Source organism: Leptidea sinapis, chromosome Z, assembly GCF_905404315.1.
Source record: "Leptidea sinapis chromosome Z, ilLepSina1.1, whole genome shotgun sequence".
Classification (NCBI taxonomy): Eukaryota; Metazoa; Arthropoda; class Insecta; order Lepidoptera; family Pieridae; genus Leptidea; species Leptidea sinapis.
Genome location: NC_066312.1, coordinates 9,810,034 through 9,830,060, shown reverse-complemented (window position 1 = coordinate 9,830,060; position 20,027 = coordinate 9,810,034). Strand labels below are relative to the sequence as shown.

Below are 20,027 nucleotides of genomic sequence, written 5' to 3'. Positions count from 1 at the left end.
GTTACCAAACTCCTCCGAAACAGCTAAACCAATTTGTTTGAAAATTTGTATGTATATCGGGTAGGTCCGAGAATCAGCAAACATCTATTTTTCATACCCCTAAATGATAAGGGTGACCCACCCCTAAATATATTTTTTTATTTTTTTGACAATCTTTAATTTTTATTTTATTATGATTCAGCATTATAATACACAGAACTTCAAATTTTCACCCGTCTTCGATCAACACCTTTTTTATATCGCGATTTTAATATTATTCTCTTCCATCCACAGATACTCAATAGAGTTGCAAGATGGCAATCGAATAAAAATGATTATTGTAATACGATCTACAATATATTTCGTAGATAGATTATTGAAGTTTTTTATTACTTTATATGGCAATCCAACGTTTGCTGGGTCAATGGGATCCAGTTTTCGCTAGAAGATGCACTAACAGCGTTCTAGAAGGCCGTAGAAGAGGTGTCTGCGTAGGTGTAGAAGAAGAGTTGAAAAGATTTAAAGAAATTTAAGTAAGTTAAATAATATATTTATTTAATCGAAGTATTTACCCTCGTTACCTATACAATAATTGTATTGGCAATTATTGCCAACTCACGGAGGCCTTTGTGGTAAAACTCTAGGGACTCCACAAACTCTGTGAAGGAATTTTGTATTGCTTTTTGAGAATAAAATTAACATAATACAATATTGAACAAAGCACGTTGAGGCCCTGCCTGGCGAGTACGGAGGATGTCGGAGGGTTTTTAAATGTAGATTCTGCAGACTTCAAAGGATTTCACGAGCTGTGCGAGGACTTGCGTCAGCATGGAGCATTAATGGTGACCATTGGTTGAGGACTCAGGGCTGTCTCACTGCGAGTTTCGCTATCATTATACAAAGTACAGTACAGTGATGTTTGACAGGTTCTGAGGAAGTTGTACTGAATTACACCATGAAGTGACCACCTCTTCTGCTACCATCTCTTCATTTCACTTCTTTTTTTAAGCTTCGCAATAGGGCATTGTTACGGTGTTTGACTTGGATTTAACCATTTTGTTTATGGCATAGGAGGATAAACGACCGGACTACGTAGAGCTGCTCGAATTGTCGAGGATCTAGTGCTCTGTGGACGGCTAGATCTCTTGGCGTTACGTAGAGTGCTGGCGTTCTTCCGCTAAATTTTACCCTCTCAGAACACGCCGTAAACTAGGATATCATCCCGACCATCTGGATGTCTGTGTGGTTTTTAAGGAACTTCCTTCCATGTTGTACCAAAGGCTTCAATCTATAGGTACCTTCGGAAATCCGCGTACAACTTTCTAAAAGGTCGGCAAAGCCCCTGTGGTTCCTCTGGTGATGTAGGAGAATGTGGAAAAGGAGGTATTGACGTGGTTGTTCATGCGCTCAGACGCCGTCATTGTTTTACGCATACACTTACAAATTACTAGAGAGCAAGAGAGATAAAAACATATCTAACAGCAGGAGATACAGCAAGACAGAAAAGGAAAGCGGACCTATTATTACTGTAACCCTTATTAATTGATAAGTCGTAAACAGTTAGCCACGCTTGGCATAAGCTACTTAGTATTTTGAATACTAAGCCACTAGCTAACGCACACACTGAAAAACCAATACTGGTCACATATATGACAGTATATTCAAAATCTATGGTTTTACGTTTCCTGTAATGCTTCACTCCTTTATATGGTATTTTATGGGTATCTCTACCTTGCTTTTGAGAAGCCCTTTCGAACTCAAAACGATCTCTATATTTTTGATTTGGCTATTTGAGGAGTAAAGAATGACAATAATATGTTACTATCATTGGGAGCTTACGATTGGAAACAAGTGTCGTAATTTATTCAAGTAAATAAATATTCCAAACGGGAAGTATCTGATCAAGCGAATATGCCCCTAAATTGGAGATTGGCACAATAATTAAAATTCCTTTTTAATGTTAACAATTTCGTTAAACCTTTAGCTATCGTATAGTTAATATAATCATTTAACATGTATGTAAGATATGAAGCTACAAAACCAACCTGTTTCCCTCGAATTTTTAATTAATCCTTTATTGGGATTGCCACCGCACTATTGAAGCAAATTCGAAGACGTCTACAAGTCAAAACACCACATTGGTTCAGCCGTTATCGAGTTAAGTTAAGCGTTAATCATATCTATACTAATATTATAAAGCTGCAGTGTTTGTTTGTTTGTTTGAACGCGCTAATCTCTGGTACTACTGGTCCGATTTGAATGATTCTTTCGGTGTTGGGTAGTCCATTTATCGAGGAAGGCTATAGGCTATGTTTTTTTTTTCAAAATTAGGGATCCGTAATAAAATTTCTATTTTGTAACACAAGGTGTAAAATCGAAAACCTATTTTTTCGTGCGCTGCAAAAACTATTGACAATAGAACAAAATGATGTCCAGGCTATAATATAGGCAATATTTTATTACTTATAAAACTATCGCGTGAATTATACTTTATATGGCAAAACAACGTTTGCCGGGTCAGCTATTTAATTATATATATGACCCAGCAAACGTTGTATTGCCATATAAAGTAATAAAAAAAGGGGTGTAAAAAGTAGATGCAACCGATTCTCAGACCTACCAAATTTATCGTACCACAATTATTGTAAGTATTGATCCATTGCCATATTGCAACCCTATAGTGGATTTGTGGATGGAACAGAATAATATAAAAATCACGATACAAAAATAGGGGTTGATCGTAGAGGGTTAAAAACTAAGGGTTGTATGTATTTTTTAATGATGTATCATAAACAAATAAAAACAAAAAAAATATATCCAAAAAAAAATGTGGGGGATGAAAAATAGATAGTAGCCGATTCTCAGACCTACTAAATATGCATATAAAATTAGTTAACATTAGTAAAGCCGTTTCGGAGGAGTAAGGTAACTAACATTGTGACACGAGAATTTTATATTTAAGAAGATGAATTGATATCCTTATCGTTGCCAATGAATGAATAACATAATATTGTTTGCAAGAAATCCGTATAAACTGTTCAATCGACCTGATGTTCCTAAAAGCGATTATTTTACTTGGAAACATGATACGACTGCTCTGGTGTCAATCGTTCGATGATATGGAGGTGGTGACCCTATATTAATTAGTTTTCGAATTGCAGGACATCACAATAATTTCAACACAAATTACGTCCAGCTGATACAGTATAACAACATAACTAAACATTATCTTTAATTTTTATAAAGAAAAATAGTTCAGACGTACACAATTTGAATAAATGGTCCCGTTGATCACAATATAAATTAACTAGTGCAAGAACAAGCAATTAAAACATACGTAATTAAATTTAATCAGAATAAACTAATTTTACGCACATAACTGTTCAATGTTCTGACAACACTTCAAAACACAATACACCATTTAGCCCCTTCGATAACGAACCTTTGCCATCAATATGAAGCTTAAGTCCTCTTAATTGAGTGGGCTGACTTAGACTTGGTGGGCATATTACATTGGGATCATTTGATTTTGGACATTTGCAGTCGTTATTTCTAAATTTATTTGGTGGCTCCTGTACATCTACACTTTCATTAAATGAACAATTATTAGCAAAATTATCTTCACCCATTTGTCCTTTGCGGACTACATTTAGCTTAAAACCAGACATGCTTTGTGACATGTGGGACCTGAATTGTCGTATTTTTCTATCATCAATAAACATGATTGGATCAAATTCTTCTTCTTCCTCTTCTTCTGGAGGAGGACAGTCACACACCACTTTACTATTTTTCAATTTTCTTTTTTCTTTACTCTTAACTCGACTGTATGTGTCGTAGTTCTCACAGTTATTGTTTCTTGTTGATAATGCACATTCCTCGCAAGGACACTTGATGGATTCTGTTAAATTCGAATTACTGTTAAGCTTATATTTATAATATTCTGGAGGCTCCTTGACAGGCTTAGGATGACACCATTGGTTTTTTTCTGGAAACCGGTAGAGTGTATTATTATTATAGTATAACGTACAGTGAAATATATTTATTAAGGAAAAGGCCTACCTGTGTTAAGTTTCATATTTTCAGTTGCAATTAAATTATTTTCCATTATGGTTGAATAAATCAAATCCCTACAAATATTCTCTATCAATGTTTTAAGCTTATCTAATTCACATTGACATTTTAGTTCACTTTGACAAGTTACGTTTTCACTTTGACTCTGCACTCCCACTTCTATTGTCTTATTAATCTTATAATTGCAGGGATTATCTTGAGTGGTATCAGTTCTAGTTTCACATGATTTTTCGTATCGGGTAGTTTGTTTTAAAATCATTTCTCTTTGACAATAATCGTGACCATTAGCTTTCTCATCAAAACAACATTTTTGTATTGTTTCAGCATTTACCTTATCATTTATTACATATTCGGAAAATTTAAGGCCATCAGAATGAGTAGAAAATTTTATGCCACGAACATCTGTAAAATATAAATGCGAAACATAATTTGATTACAATACTCAATCACCTTGAGGATTTGGCGTCCCCGGGTACTTCCCCTGCCAGTCGATATCGGTTCTGATCCTACGGTCACAACGTGGGACCTCCATTCGTAAATGGTATTTAATAAATATTAAACTCTTAATTAAACTTTCCTCAACGATCGGTCCTGTGCTACCTTCATCCAACGATATAACCAACATATCAACTGATAATGTCGTGACAATTCTAACGAATAATTATAATGAATTGGTCTCCGCTATGCTGCATCTATATACTACGGCACTACCTAAGAACAATAGCTTTTTTATTACGGAAACTTTTAGATGCTTGTGTGCGTGGCATCTTGACGCTCAATGGCATCATCTTTCAAATGTTGTAAAATACGCTTCGTGTTATTTTACATTAAAATAAATAAAATACAAAATACTTACTGATAATATGTGATCCCAGTGTCTGTCATATTTCTTATAGTATTATATTTACAAAGTCTTACTACACAACCCGGCATTTTAGTTTCAATTTGATAATTTGCTGATGCAAAGTTTAACTGAACATGTGGCACTTGAACCTCACACATTATTCGAGACTGGCTCGAGTACGCCCACCTGGGTGTAGTATTAGTTGCGGCATCTAGCGACTACGCCTGCGGTATCTATTCGGAGCGCAGCGGAGACCCACATTTAATCTAAGTTTAAATGGTTACGAATACGATAACGACTAGCAAAAGACATCATCCTTTGGATAGATACAAACTTATTTAAAAATATTTTTGTTCCAACATTGCGTATATTTTTCTAAATCGTGAGTTCACAGAGACGGACTGACCATTAAACAGCGGCAAAGTTTTTTTTACATATTGATTACATGAAATTTAAAGAAAATTTAAATTTATTATTAATTAAATTAATTAAAATAATCTGTTTAAAAAAATTACTTGGAGTGTAAGAACGCTTTTTTAATGCGAGATTGTTCAAGGCGGTCTGTCGCGAGATCACAAGGAGAAGACAATATGTTAATTCAGACAATATGCGTTGTAATATTGATCCACCATTAGTGATCGTTACGTGTTTTCTGAAGTGCCTGATTCTAACGCACTCACTGAGAACACAGCCTGCTCCTCAATCATTAACAAGTTAATAATAAATTAATATTATACTTTGTGAAACTGAAGTGCCCACTACCATTAAGTAGCTCGACGGACAGATGGCGTTGGGGCAATAAAGTCCTCGAAAAGCGACCACGTACCGGAAGACGTAGTGTTGGTAGGCCCCCCACAAGATGGACAGACGATCGGGTCAAGATCGCTGGAATAGATTGGATGAGGGCACCGCAGGACGGATCGTCATGGCCTTCTCTGGTGGCCTTTGTTCAGCAGTGGTCGTCTTCCGGCTGAAATGATTATGATGAAACATTAAACATACCTATTCTAGGTTTTTGATCCTGAGTAGATTCATTTTCACGAAGCTTAATATATATCGTAGAGCTGGTGTTCCATGGTAACAGACATGTTGAACTACTATTTTCGGTTGATGATGATGACACAACTACATAGTAGGATGATGATGAGTCCTCTGGATCTGATCTGAATATAATTTCATCTAGGAAGTCAAGTAATTGTTCACTTTCGTTTATATTAGTTGGTTCATCATTAATCCTCGAATAATGCGTGCTTAGTGCAGGATCTGATAATGTTGTTGTGTATATCACAATTTTAGACGATGGTAAGCGTTTGATATCCCTGGAAAAGAGTAAAAAAGTAAAAAATTATGTATGAGTATTTTATATCAACAAGCAAGAAGCTTCACTTGATGGTAGATATAGCCGGGCTCATTAAGCATTTCGCACTCCATGTCTACAGCACAAAACATCCTATTGAAAGCTACGTGGGTGGCAAATTCTATGTATAATGAATCAATTTATTTTCAAGAACACTCAAGATTGTGAAATTAAGTTCTAATAAATTAAAAAATTCTTGCTATTTGCAATGGCAAATGTGTATATAATTAAATGTAATTACGAAACTTTATAATACCCGACAGACGTTGTTCTGTAGATAAAAAAAAATACTATTTTATAGGAATATGCCAGTAATATCTCAAAACATCAAGAATTATTTCGTAAAAATTGCTCCCTGTAGTTATACGGCCGTTCCCAATATTCAGTGTATCTCTTACTTGAGATAAAAATCTTAACTATCGTTGACTTTTCTGTCCCAATAAACTTATCGACGGTAACCCACCTTATCCGTGCACGCTGTCTCTCGGTGGGACCACGTATAGCTTACCAGCGATATTAAGACTGTGTGGAAATTGCAATTCACGCGTCCCAACATAAGGCGAAGAGAATGACTAATCGGGTATATTGGGATAGCTTCAGATTATTGACAGCTAATTACGAACAGATGAAAGTAGTAATTAATCTCTTCAAATATTTTGCACACAACTCACAGATACGTGTCTGAAAACTATTACTCCTAGACAAAAGGTTATATAAGCAGGACGTTATTGACTTTAAGTCCTTCCGATCTTGTATCACTACAGCAGACATTGATCTTGATACACAATTGGGCATAATTTTTTACGGTCCCGTAGCCAAATGGCAAAAAACGGAACCCTTATTGATTCGCCATGTCTGTCTGTTTGTCCGTCCGTGTATGTCACAGCCACTTTTTTCCAAAACTATATCAGAACTATACTGTTGAAACTTGGCAAGTAGATGTATTCTGTAAACCGCATTAACATTTTCACACAAAAATAGAAAAAAAAGCAATAAATTTTGGGGGTTCCTCATACTTAGAACAGAAATTCAAAAAAAAATTTTCATCAAACCCATACGCGTGGTTAATATATGAATAGGTCTTCAAAAATGATATGAGGTTTCTAATATAATTTTTTTCTAAACTGAATAGTTTGCGTGAGAGACACTTTCAAAGTGGTAAAATGTGTGTCCACCTCCTGTAACTTCCAAGATAAGAGAATGATAAAACTAAACAAAATATATAATGTACATTATCATGCAACCTTCCACCGAAAATTGATTTGAACAAGATCTAGTAAGAAGTTTTTTTAATTAATATAATAATAATAATAATGGCACTGTATGATTTTGAGCAAAGATTTTTTGCCTTTTACATTTCAATAATTTAACATCATTTTCCTTTCTATATAACTTTATTATGTTACTTACTGTTCATGTTGGATCTAGAGGCGCTAAGGAATTCCTCCTGATTCCTCCACAAACCTCGTCAGTCCAGAATCATTTGGTGGCACGACCAAACATTAGTATACTCTCTGCATAACAACTTTGCAAACTTACAACAAAGGCAATCGGTCTACAGAATGTAGTAAATATACGCTCGAAAGCAGCAATCAAACATTTCAAAACAAAGCTCCAAATAATTATTACAACTCAATAGAGACTAAAGCCACAGTAGACATATGTACTAAAGCTCTGTACTGACAGTTACTACAGACACTGTAAACTAAACAAACATTTGGAAAAAGTGTGTTTAAAAGAAGATACAACATGCAGGTTCTGTCAAGAAGTTAAGAATACAACGCAATGCATATTCTCTGCTCCTGTGGACCACTGATGGACTGATGAATCCCCTTAGAGTAGCTCATTCCAAAGCGAGAACAAATACAACTCTCTACGGCTCAAAAATTCTGGAATTTTCGGAACTAAGGGGTCAAAGCCATTGCTTTGATATGTCTATGATGATATATGAACGTAATGACGTTCTATACATATGGACATATCATTCGCAGTCTGATAACGGAACGGCAGAAGTGTGCTTAACGACAATGTAAGCACACTTTTCTCCTTAGTCGAATGTCAACTGTGTGTCAGTCGGAGGGTTTTAAAGTTTTTAATCAAAAATCACACTCATATTACAAAGGCAAAAGTTTGTATGTTTATTTATTGGTTTCAGTTTATATTTATTACTCCTTAACGCTCCAAATGTATTAGGATCTAAAAACATAAGGTAACCTATAATGATAGAAACTCAAAAATAATATTTTTATTCATACATAAAATAGTTCGGTAAACTGGTTATTATAATGTTAAGTTTCCTGAAATAAATTTAATATTTTGTTAATATTAGTCTTTTGGACTTACACAACTTTTTCAGGGTATCTTTTTGGCATTTGTATTGTGTAAGCGGAAATCAACTTATTTTTGTATGACAGCATTTGTCAAATTATAAATATGGCTAATTTGGACTTTTATGCATCAATTTGTCTAAACATATTGAATTTCGAAAGATATTTCAATAATTTTAATGTAAGAAAAAGTTTTATCATACTTTTTCAGCATTTTAAAAAAAAATTAAACTTTTAAACGCTCGAGTCCTTTAGTGGTAAAATGGCGTAAAAATATATATAATTCGTTTTAAGAAGCGCAACTTAATAAAGAGGACTTATTAATTTGATTGATATAATTGGAGGTTGTGAAAGAGTTTCCGTCGATAGATATACTTGAAAGGACCATAATATTTACGCTTTGTTTCACATCCGGTGAAACAAAGGTGATGGTGTCTAAATCACCTGTGAGGCGACATTATTATCTTGGCTTTGCTTCTTTTAGAATTTTCTTAATTAGATTTCTATCTTACTATAAATAACTCACTACCAATACTAATAATAACATGATCAATAGCATCCATACCTGTACTTAAGATTTGTGGAGTATTCATTTAGTAAATCTTCGACTGATATTTTTTCTTTTTTCTTGCAATAAAGGTAATTCAATAAGTCAGTTTCTTCACTTATACTACTGGAGATCGAAGAACTGATTGAATATGATATCATACTTATCATATCATCTGAATTAAGACTGGTATTTGTTTTAAAACTTGCGGAGGAACTTTTCCTCCCAAAGCAAAATGAAAATATACTATTTGATGATGTTGTTATATTCGATGTTACATCTGTTACAGTTTCTACATGGCTTACTGAATTTTGTGCATATCTAGCTGCTTTTAAATATTTTTTTAGATAAGGGTAGGATCTAGTTGTACTTAAGACTTTCTTATCGTTATGCGTAAGTTTTAAGTGGAATTTAGAATTCTTTTTTTCTGTTAAATCTGTCAGAGTTAGATGAGATCTGGAGCCTGTTTGAACGCGCCATTTTTTATAATCAAAAGATGTACTTCCTGTAGCATGTCCAACTGTTACTTTTATACCTTCACTATCAGTAAAAACACCAGTTTTTACTCCTGGCAGACATTCATCAGGACATGGACAGAGAGAGGATATATCTGGTGAAGTTACTCTTATTTTTACATAACTGTGTTTAAACCTTATTTTCTTCCTATCACAACCACACCCTCGATCACATTTTGTAGTTTTGACTATATCTTCGAATTTTTCGCGGATACCAGCCTGTGATTTTCCACTTACACCAACCCCAATTTCACTCCTTTTTACTGGTCCTAACCCCACTTTTCTTGATTTTGTTTGAACTCCTTTTTCATACAAGTCGGCTGGGAATTTTGCTTGTACTTTTGCAATCAAATCTTTTTCAGTTTTAGTGCGGCCCTCGGGCAATGGTATGCCCATTTCGGCTAGTTTCATGAGAATATTTTCTTTTTGTGAAACTGATTTGCCTTCTAAGGGTGTGATTATACCATTTAATTGAGCCTCACGATATTTATTTTTAATCAAAGATGTTTTTGGTTCCGGAGGAAGGCCTACATCTTTCCAAACCTTGTCAATGATTTTTTTTTCGGATGCTGTTTGCCCCTTAGGTAAGGGTATGCCAAGCAATGCTAATCTTTTTAAAATTTTCTCTTTTTCGGGCACTGTTTTTCCTTTCAGCGGTGTAAGAAGACCTGCAGCCTTAGCTTTTTTTAATTTGTCTGATAGATTGGGTACCGCAATTATACTCATATCAGATTGAATTTTTTTTACAATTTTTTTCTCCGAACTTGTTTTACCTTCACGCAATGGTAAGCCTTCAGCAGTACGTTTACCAGTAAGAGTTCTAGTGGCTTTTGATTTTCGGATTTTTTCAGATGTTACCTTTTTGGGTATCGTGTCTTGTATCGCTTTTATGATATCTTTCTCTGATTTTGTCCTACCTTCCGGTAAGGGAATACCCAGTTCTGCTTGTTTTCTAAGTATAATTTTCTTTTGTGACGCTGTTTTTCCTTCTAGAGGTGTCATTATACCAGCCACATGACCAAGTTTATATTTTTCTCTAAGAGATGATGACTTTGGTTCTTGGGGCAGACCGACATCTTTCCTTACTTTGTCTACGATTTCAATTTCAGAGGGGGTTTCTGGGCGAGGTAATGGGATTCCTCGCATTGCTAATCCTTTGATAATCTTTTCCTTTTGTTCAGGGCTTTTTCCTTTTAACGGAGTTATTAAACCAGCTTCCTTCGCAGCTTTAATTTTTTCCGAAGGTATGCTAATCTTACTTTTTTTAGTCAATGGAGAGATGTTCTCAGTTTTCTCTTTAAATTTTTTAACCAATGCTTGGTCTGAGGGAGACATTCCCTTAGGAAGAGGTAATCCAGCAGCTACTCGACCTTTTAAAATTTTTTCCTTTTGTTGAATTGATTTACCAGTCAGTGGTGTAATAAGACCAGCTGCTTCTGCCTTTCGAAGCATTTCAGAAGAAATTCCGTCCAAAGGAATGCCCATTTCGGACCGCAGTTTTGAAATTAATAGCTTTTCTGAAGGAGTTTTTCCCTCCGGAAGAGGCAATCCAGATTTAGCTAATTTTTCTAAAATTTTAGATTTCTCTTCCGGTGTTTTTCCTCTCAATGGCGTTAATAACCCAGCTGCCTTTGCTTTTCGTAATCGTTCAGAGGCAACATGCTTAGGAATTTCCTTACGAATTTTGTTTATGAGGTCTTTTTCAGATTGCGTTCGACCTTCTGGTAAAGGTATACCCATGGCGGCCTGTTTTCTTAAAATGTTTTCTTTTTGTGCTTTTGATTTACCTTCTAGAGGAGTAATGAATCCAGATTTCTGTGCCTGCTTATATCTATTTTTGACTGATGAGGATTTCGGTTCTGGTGGCAGCCCAACATCTTTCCTTACCTTATCTATAATTTGTTTTTCTGAAGCTGTTTGTGCTGTAGGCAACGGAATCCCATGCAATGCTAGACCTTTCACTACTTTTTCTTTTTGTGGATAAGTTTTACCTTTTAATGGAGTGAGAAGTCCCGCGGCTTTAGCCTTACGCAGTATTTCAGATGGGATAAGACTTGAGGTTATACCCATTTCCGATTTAATTTTTTGTATTAATTTTTTATCAGAAGTTGTTTGCCCTTCCGGTAATGGCAAGCCTTCAGAAGCTAAAACTCTCAATATTCTTTCCTTTTCATTCTGTGACTTACCAGTAATCGGTGTCAGAATACCGGCGGCCATTGCCTTTCGAATTTTTTCAGAAGTTACCTTTTTGGGCACACTGGCTTGAATCATTCTTATAAGATCTTTCTCTGATTGTGTTCTTCCTTCAGGTAGAGGAATACCTATTTCTGCTTGCTTAGTAAGTAGATTTTTCTTTTCTACTGGTGTTTTCCCTTCAAGAGGCTTGATTATGCCAGCTAGTTCAGCATATTTGTATTTATCTCTTAGAGAAGAGGTCTTGGGCTCTGGTGGAAGCCCTACGTCTTTTCTAACTTTCTCTATAATTTTCTTATCTGAAACTGTTTGTGCTTTGGGTATGGGGATGCCAAGTAACGCCAGCTCTTTGACAATTTTTTTCTTTTGAGACTCAGTTTTTCCTGTCAAAGGTGTTAAAAGTCCTGCAGCTTTGGCTTGTTGCAATTTTTCTGGTGGGATAGGTACTGTCGTCACACCCAAATCTGATTTAATTTTATGAATAATTTTTTTTTCAGACGACGTTTTCCCCACAGGCAAGGGCAATCCTAGAGTAGCTAAGGCTCTCAATATTCTTTCCTTTTCACTAAACGGCTTACCGGTAATTGGTGTTAATAAACCATCTGACCTAGCCTTGCGAAATTTATCAGATGTAATCCTTCTCGGCACTGTTGCACTTATCTCATTTATTAAATCTGTTTCTGAATTTGATCTACCTTCAGGTAAGGGTATTCCTAGTTCTGCCAGTTTAGTGAGAATCTTTTTCTTTTCTGCCTTTGTTTTTCCCTCGAGTGGTGTAATTATACCCGCTATCTGAGCAAGATTATATTTATCTTTAAGTAATGAAGATTTTGGTTCAGGGGGTAGTCCGATTTCTTTTCTAACTTTATCAATAAGGATTTTGTCTGAAGGCGATTCTTCCTTAGGAAGTGGCAGCCCTTGTAAAGCTAGTCCTTTAATTATTTTTTCTTTTTGTTCTGGACTTTTTCCTTTTAATGGCGTGAAGAGACCTGCATCCGCAGCATCTTTCAGAATTTCAGATGGAAGTGTTTTTTCTTTCTTGGTATCTATTGGAGCTTCTGGAGTTAGCAATCCACATATACATTCATCACTAGGACCTTTCCCTTCTGTAATATTTTTTGCCGTCTTAGTATCCAGTTTTTTTAAGTAATTTAATCTTTTTATTCTTCTCCTTTTTACATTATTTACTAATTCTTTCTCTGATGCTGTTCTCCCTTCTGGAAGTTCAAGTCCAAAATCAGCCTCCTTTTGTAATATTATTTCTCTTTGCGATCGGGATTTTCCCTGTAAGGGAACTATTATACCTGCAGCTTGAGCTTTGTTGTATTTGTTTTTTTCCAAAGTAGACTTAGGTTCAGGGGGAAGACCTAGGTCTCTTCTGACTTTTTCTAAAATTTTCTTTTCAGAGTCATTTGCTGGTACAGGGAAGACTTCTCCCTGCATTGCTAAATCTTTTAAAATTTTTTCTTTATCTTCCTTTGGTATTTCGCTAAATATTAGTTGTTCTGGTGGTGTCTCAATAATTCTTTTTATTAATACTCGCTCTGATGGAGTTCGTCCTTTAGGTAATGGAATACCAAGTGCTGCCTGAGCTCTTAAGATTTTTTCTTTTTCTGGCTTTAATTTACCTTCAAGTGGGGTTATTATACCGGTAGCTTGGGCTTTAGCATATTTTTCTTTATCTGATCCTATAGTTGGAGGAATTGGTAAACCCAAATCATCACGAACTTTATCAATTATTGCATTTTCAGAAGGTGTTTGTCCCTCTGGTAGAGGAATTCCATGCATTGCTAGACCCCTTAGAATTTTTTCTTTACTTTCATTCGATTTTCCTTGCAAAGGGGTTAAAAGGCCTTCTGCTTTCGCTTTCTTAATCTTTTTTCCAGTGTCGTGAATCCTTGCAATTAATAATTTTTCAGATGTAGTACGGCCTTCAGGAAGGGAAAATCCTGCATTAACCATACCTTTTAACAATTTTTCTTTTTCTGGAAATGATTTTCCTTCTAATGGTGTAATAAGTCCAGCAGCTACTGCTTTTTTGTATTTGCTTTTGTCAGCTCTTGTTTTTGGTTCACCTGGTAAACCTAAATCTTTTCGAACTTTATCAACTAATTTACGTTCAGATTCTGATTTTGCTTCAGGTAGAGGAATGCCATTCATTGCTAAACCTCTTAAAATTTTTTCTCTTATTTCAGGACTTTTACCTATGAGGGGTGTAAATAGGCCTTCTGCTTTTGCTTTCTTAATTTTTGCTGAGGGAATTTTTAAAAATTCTGACGGAACAGAAGTTTCTGAGGGTAATTTTGCTTCTTCCTTTACTTTTTTGATCAATGCCTTTTCAGATGTAGTACGTCCATTTGGCAAACGAATACCAAGATTTGCTTGATCTTTAAGCAATTTTTCTTTTTCAGCTTTTGTTTTTCCTTCCAAGGGAACTAGTAAGCCTGCAGCTGCTGCTTTTTTGTAGTTTTTTGTTTCTGAGGGCGTTTTTGGTTCTAGTGGCAAACCTAAGTCTTGACGCACCTTTTCAATGACATTTCGTTCAGAATCTGATTTTCCTTTCGGTAAAGGAATTCCGTTTATTGCAAGCCCTCTCAGAATTTTTTCTTTTTGTTCTGGGCTTTTACCTTGTAAAGGGGTCATAAGGCCTTCTGCTTTTGCCTTCTTAATTTTTTCTGGAGGAATTTTGAGAACTTCTGACGGAACAGAAGTTTCTGAGGGTAATTTTGCTTCTTCCTTTATTTTTTTGATCAATGCCTTTTCAGATGTAGTACGTCCATTTGGCAAATTAATACCAAGATTTGCTAGATCTTTTAACAATTTTTCTTTTTCAGCTTTTGTTTTTCCTTCCAAGGGAACTAGTAAGCCTGCAGCTGCTGCTTTTTTGTACTTTTTTGTTTCTGAGGGTGTTTTTGGTTCTAGTGGTAAACCTAAGTCTTGACGCACCTTTTCAATGACATTTCGTTCAGAATCTGATTTTCCTTTCGGTAAAGGAATCCCGTTCATTGCAAGCCCTCTCAGAATTTTTTCTTTTTGTTCTGGGCTTTTACCTTGTAAAGGGGTCATAAGGCCTTCTGCTTTTGCCTTCTTAATTTTTTCTGGAGGAATTTTGAGAACTTCTGACGGAACAGAAGTTTCTGAGGGTAATTTTGCTTCTTCCTTTATTTTTTTGATCAATGCCTTTTCAGATGTAGTACGTCCATTTGGCAAATTAATACCAAGATTTGCTAGATCTTTTAACAATTTTTCTTTTTCAGCTTTTGTTTTTCCTTCCAAGGGAACTAGTAAGCCTGCAGCTGCTGCTTTTTTGTACTTTTTTGTTTCTGAGGGTGTTTTTGGTTCTAGTGGTAAACCTAAGTCTTGACGCACCTTTTCAATGACATTTCGTTCAGAATCTGATTTTCCTTTCGGTAAAGGAATCCCGTTCATTGCAAGCCCTCTCAGAATTTTTTCTTTTTGTTCTGGGCTTTTACCTTGTAAAGGGGTCATAAGGCCTTCTGCTTTTGCCTTCTTAATTTTTTCTGGAGGAATTTTGAGAACTTCTGAAGAATCAGAAGTTTCTGAGGGTAATTTTGCTTCTTCCTTTACTTTTCTGATCAATGCCTTTTCAGATGTAGTACGTCCATTTGGCAAATTAATACCAAGCTTTGCTTGATCTTTTAACAATTTTTCTTTTTCAGCTTTTGTTTTTCCTTCCAAGGGAACTAGTAAGCCGGCAGCTGCTGCTTTTTTGTACTTTTTTTTTTCTGAGGGCGTTTTTGGTTCTAGTGGTAAACCTAAGTCTTGACGCATCTTTTCAATGACATTTCGTTCAGAATCTGATTTTCCTTTCGGTAAAGGAATCCCGTTCATTGCAAGCCCTCTCAGAATTTTTTCTTTTTGTTCTGGGCTTTTACCTTGTAAAGGGGTGAATAGGCCTTCTGCTTTTGCTTTCTTAATTTTTGCTGAGGGAATTTTTAAAACTTCTGACGGAGCAGATGTTTCTGCGGGTAGTTTTGCTTTTTTTTTAATTTTTTTGATCAACGACTTTTCAGAAGTGGTACGCCCCTCTGGCAAATTAATCCCGAGACTAGCTTGTTCTTGCAGCAATTTTTCCTTTTCAGCTTTTGTTTTTCCATCTAAGGGAACTATTAACCCTGCAGCTGCTCCTTTTCTGTACTTTTTTATTTCAGAGGGCGTTTTTGGTTCTAATGGTAAACCTAAGTCTTGACGCACTTTTTCAATAATATTTCGTTCAGAATCTGATTTTCCTTTCGGTAAAGGAATCCCGTTCATTGCAAGCCCTCTTAGAATTTTTTCTTTTTGTTCTGGGCTTTTACCTTGTAAAGGGGTCATAAGGCCTTCTGCTTTTGCTTTCTTAATTTTTGCTGAGGGAATTTTAAAAACATCTGACGGAACAGAAGTTTCTGAGGGTAATTTTGCTTCTTCCTTTACTTTTTTGATCAATGCCTTTTCAGATGTAGTACGTCCATTTGGCAAACGAATACCAAGATTTGCTTGATCTTTAAGCAATTTTTCTTTTTCAGCTTTTGTTTTTCCTTCCAAGGGAACTAGTAAGCCTGCAGCTGCTGCTTTTTTGTAGTTTTTTGTTTCTGAGAGCGTTTTTGGTTCTAGTGGTAAACCTAAGTCTTGACGCACCTTTTCAATGACATTTCGTTCAGAATCTGATTTTCCTTTCGGTAAAGGAATCCCGTTCATTGCAAGCCCTCTCAGAATTTTTTCTTTTTGTTCTGGGCTTTTACCTTGTAAAGGGGTCATAAGGCCTTCTGCTTTTGCCTTCTTAATTTTTTCTGGAGGAATTTTGAGAACTTCTGACGGAACAGAAGTTTCTGAGGGTAATTTTGCTTCTTCCTTTATTTTTTTGATCAATGCCTTTTCAGATGTAGTACGTCCATTTGGCAAATTAATACCAAGATTTGCTAGATCTTTTAACAATTTTTCTTTTTCAGCTTTTGTTTTTCCTTCCAAGGGAACTAGTAAGCCTGCAGCTGCTGCTTTTTTGTAGTTTTTTGTTTCTGAGAGCGTTTTTGGTTCTAGTGGTAAACCTAAGTCTTGACGCACCTTTTCAATGACATTTCGTTCAGAATCTGATTTTCCTTTCGGTAAGGGAATTCCGTTCATTGCAAGCCCTCTCAGAATTTTTTCTTTTTGTTCTGGGCTTTTACCTTGTAAAGGGGTCATAAGGCCTTCTGCTTTTGCCTTCTTAATTTTTGCTGGGGGAATTTTGAAAACTTCTGACGGAACAGAAGTTTCTGAGGGTAATTTTGCTTCTTCCTTTATTTTTTTGATCAATGCCTTTTCAGATGTAGTACGTCCATTTGGCAAATTAATACCAAGATTTGCTAGATCTTTTAACAATTTTTCTTTTTCAGCTTTTGTTTTTCCTTCCAAGGGAACTAGTAAGCCTGCAGCTGCTGCTTTTTTGTACTTTTTTGTTTCTGAGGGTGTTTTTGGTTCTAGTGGTAAACCTAAGTCTTGACGCACTTTTTCAATGACATTTCGTTCAGAATCTGATTTTCCTTTCGGTAAAGGAATCCCGTTCATTGCAAGCCCTCTCAGAATTTTTTCTTTTTGATCTGGGCTTTTACCTTGTAAGGGGGTCAATAGGCCTTCTGCTTTTGCTTTCTTAACTTTTGCTGAGGGAATTTTGAAAACTGCTGACGGAACAGAAGTTTCTGAGGGTAATTTTGCTTCTTCCTTTACTTTTTTGATCAATGCCTTTTCAGAAGTAGTACGTCCATTTGGCGAATTAATACCAAAATTAGCTTGATCTTTTAGCAATTTTTCTTTTTCAGTTGTTGTTTTTCCTTCCAAGGGAACTAGTAAGCCTGCAGCTGCTGCTTTTTTGTATTTTTTTGTTTCAGAGGGCGTTTTTGGTTCTCGTGGTAAACCTAACTCTTGACGCACCTTTTCAATGACATTTCGTTCAGAATCTGATTTTCCTTTCGGTAAAGGAATCCCGTTCATTGCAAGCCCCCTCAGAATTTTTTCTTTTTGTTCTGGGCTTTTACCTTGTAAAGGGGTCAATAGGCCTTCTGCTTTTGCTTTCTTAATTTTTTCTGAGGGAATTTTTAAAACTTCTGATGGAGCAGATGTTTCTGAGGGTAGTTTTGCTTTTTTTTTAATTTTTTTGATCAACGACTTTTCAGAAGTGGTACGCCCCTCTGGCAAATTAATCCCAAGACTAGCTTGTTCTTGCAGCAATTTTTCCTTTTCAGCTTTTGATTTTCCTTCTAAGGGAACTATTAACCCTGCAGCTGCTGCTTTTTTATATTTTTTCTTTTCGGCGGGTGTTTTTGGTTCTAGTGGTAAGCCTAAATCTCGACGAACTTTATTAATTAAATTTTGCTGAGAATCGGTCTCACCCTTTGGCAGAGGAATTCCGTAAAATGCAAGGCCTTTTAAAATGTTTTCTCTTTGTACTACGTTTTTATCTTTCAAAGGCGTAAAAAGTCCTTCAGCTTTTGCTTTTTTTATTTTTGCAGAAGGGATAGAAATAACTTCTGATGTAGCAGAAGTTACAGATAATGGTTTGCTTCTTTTCTTTATTTTAGCTATAAGCGACTTTTCTGAGGCTGTGCGTCCTTCTGGTAAGGGAACGCCAAACATAGCTTGTTGTTTGATTATTTTCTCTTTTTGTCGATTAGATTTACCTTCAAGTGGAGTTATTATCCCTACTGCTATACCTTTATTGTAAATTTTTCTTTCTTTTGATGTTTTTGGTTCTATGGGCAATCCTACATCTTTACGAACCTTATCAATAATATTATTTTCAGACTCTGATACACCTTTTGGTAATGGTAAGCCAAGCATCGCCAAGCCTTTTATAATTTTCTCTTTATCTTGCAGTGATTTACCATTTATTGGTGTTAAATAGCCGTTTTCTTTGGCTTTTCTCAGTTTTTCGGCGGCATCGATTTTCGTTGGTTGGGTTGATTTAATTTGTTTTATCAACGCCTTTTCCGATTTGGTCCTTCCTTCGGGCAGAGGTATACCTAGTTTAGCTTGCATTCGTAAAATTGTTTCTTTTTCATCGTTATTTTTTCCTTCTAGAGGTATAATAAGTCCTGCAGCATGTGCATTATCTAATATTTCTTTTTCTGATTTTGTTTTTCCTAGTTGTGGCAATCCTAAATCTGTTTTAACTTTCTGGATTATTTGTTTCTCTGACTTCGTTTTACCTTCTGGCAAGCGTACACCCGCCAATGCCGCTTCTCTTAACTTGTTTTCCATTTCAGACTTTGTTTTTCCTTTCAATGACAGGACACTTTTTTTTACAACTCTCTTTTTTTCCTTTACACCGACACCAACATTTGCCAACTTAGATGGAGACTTGCGATGTTCATCAAATCGTCTTTCTGCTCTTGGTAAATGCCCACAAAGAATACACTTACAATCGTCACAATTTTTTTTCTTATAACAATCATACAAGCTTTTCATAACTTCAAACATAGCGTCTGAATTACATGAACAACAACAAGCATCTTCCTTTTTTAATTGACAACGATACACGAACCAATTATTTTTCACAAAGGAGGCTTTGCAAGGCGATTTAAATAAATTGGTAACAGACACAAAATTAGCAATCTTGTCAGACTCGTGAAAATGTATATTTCTTTGGTTGAATTTGGTCAAAGTTTTGAGATGCCCAGAACATATTCCAATTTCAGGTTTTCTTAACTTTGACGTAGATAGACCGTTCCTGTCTGTAAAATATTCGAAATTTTGATGATATTGATTGAAGTTAACTGGCCTAGAGTACTTGTACCTCCGTAATGTTCTCCTTAAAGTTTTGTTTTCATCCTTGAATATTTGTACAATTTTCTTGGCTTCGTTACACTCTATTGTTTGACGTTCATTTTCAGATGTATTAATATCTTGTTGAGCAGTGGATTGCCATGTTTGTACATCCAAAGGCTTTTTTGGCTTATAAGGCATAATAAACTTAACTTCCTTACTGTCTCCCATTCTCAACTATTCTGCTATTCTACTCTGCCCTGATCTGCAATAAATGATCTGCATTAAAAAATCAAAAATTATACATGTGTTTTCAACTAGTTTTAGAGAGATTTTTGTACTTTTATAATTGACAAATAGGACCACGATTAATAGCCATAGAGCGAAATAACGGCATAATTATTGTAATGGCAGCTTACACTTCCCTTATTCATACAGTCCTCATAAAAAACTACAA

At 35.6% G+C, this 20,027-nt stretch overlaps 1 protein-coding gene across 8 annotated transcripts; it reads right to left on the bottom strand.

The window, feature by feature from the left end:
- Positions 1-3,310: 3,310 nt before the first annotated feature.
- Positions 3,311-19,244, bottom strand: LOC126978333 (uncharacterized). 8 transcript variants are annotated; one of them, XM_050827071.1, is made up of 5 exons: positions 14,780-19,244; positions 9,144-14,356; positions 5,897-6,213; positions 4,039-4,452; positions 3,311-3,964 (listed from the first exon to the last, which is right to left on the bottom strand). In XM_050827071.1, the coding sequence occupies exons 1-5, from the start codon at positions 19,064-19,066 to the stop codon at positions 3,363-3,365; spliced, it is 10,833 nt and encodes a 3,610-aa protein (XP_050683028.1). In that variant the 5' UTR covers positions 19,067-19,244; the 3' UTR covers positions 3,311-3,362. The 8 variants fall into 8 exon arrangements, with proteins under 8 accessions (XP_050683028.1, XP_050683025.1, XP_050683030.1 ...); XM_050827068.1 differs by having other exon boundaries at positions 9,144-14,679; positions 14,905-19,244; XM_050827073.1 differs by having other exon boundaries at positions 15,203-19,244.
- Between the last annotated feature and the right edge of the window lie 783 nt (positions 19,245-20,027).

Bases quoted from the DNA above. Each gene is read 5' to 3' on its own strand.
- LOC126978333 (XM_050827067.1), bottom strand. From the start codon at position 19,066: ATGGAAAACAAGTTAAGAGAAGCGGCATTGGCGGGTGTACGCTTGCCA. The intron at 4,453-5,896 runs GTATGTTTAATG...TATATTTTACAG, and splicing joins GGATCAAAAACCTAGAATAG to ATGTTCGTGGCATAAAATTT. The intron at 3,965-4,038 runs GTAGGCCTTTTC...ACCGGTTTCCAG, and splicing joins AAATATGAAACTTAACACAG to AAAAAAACCAATGGTGTCAT.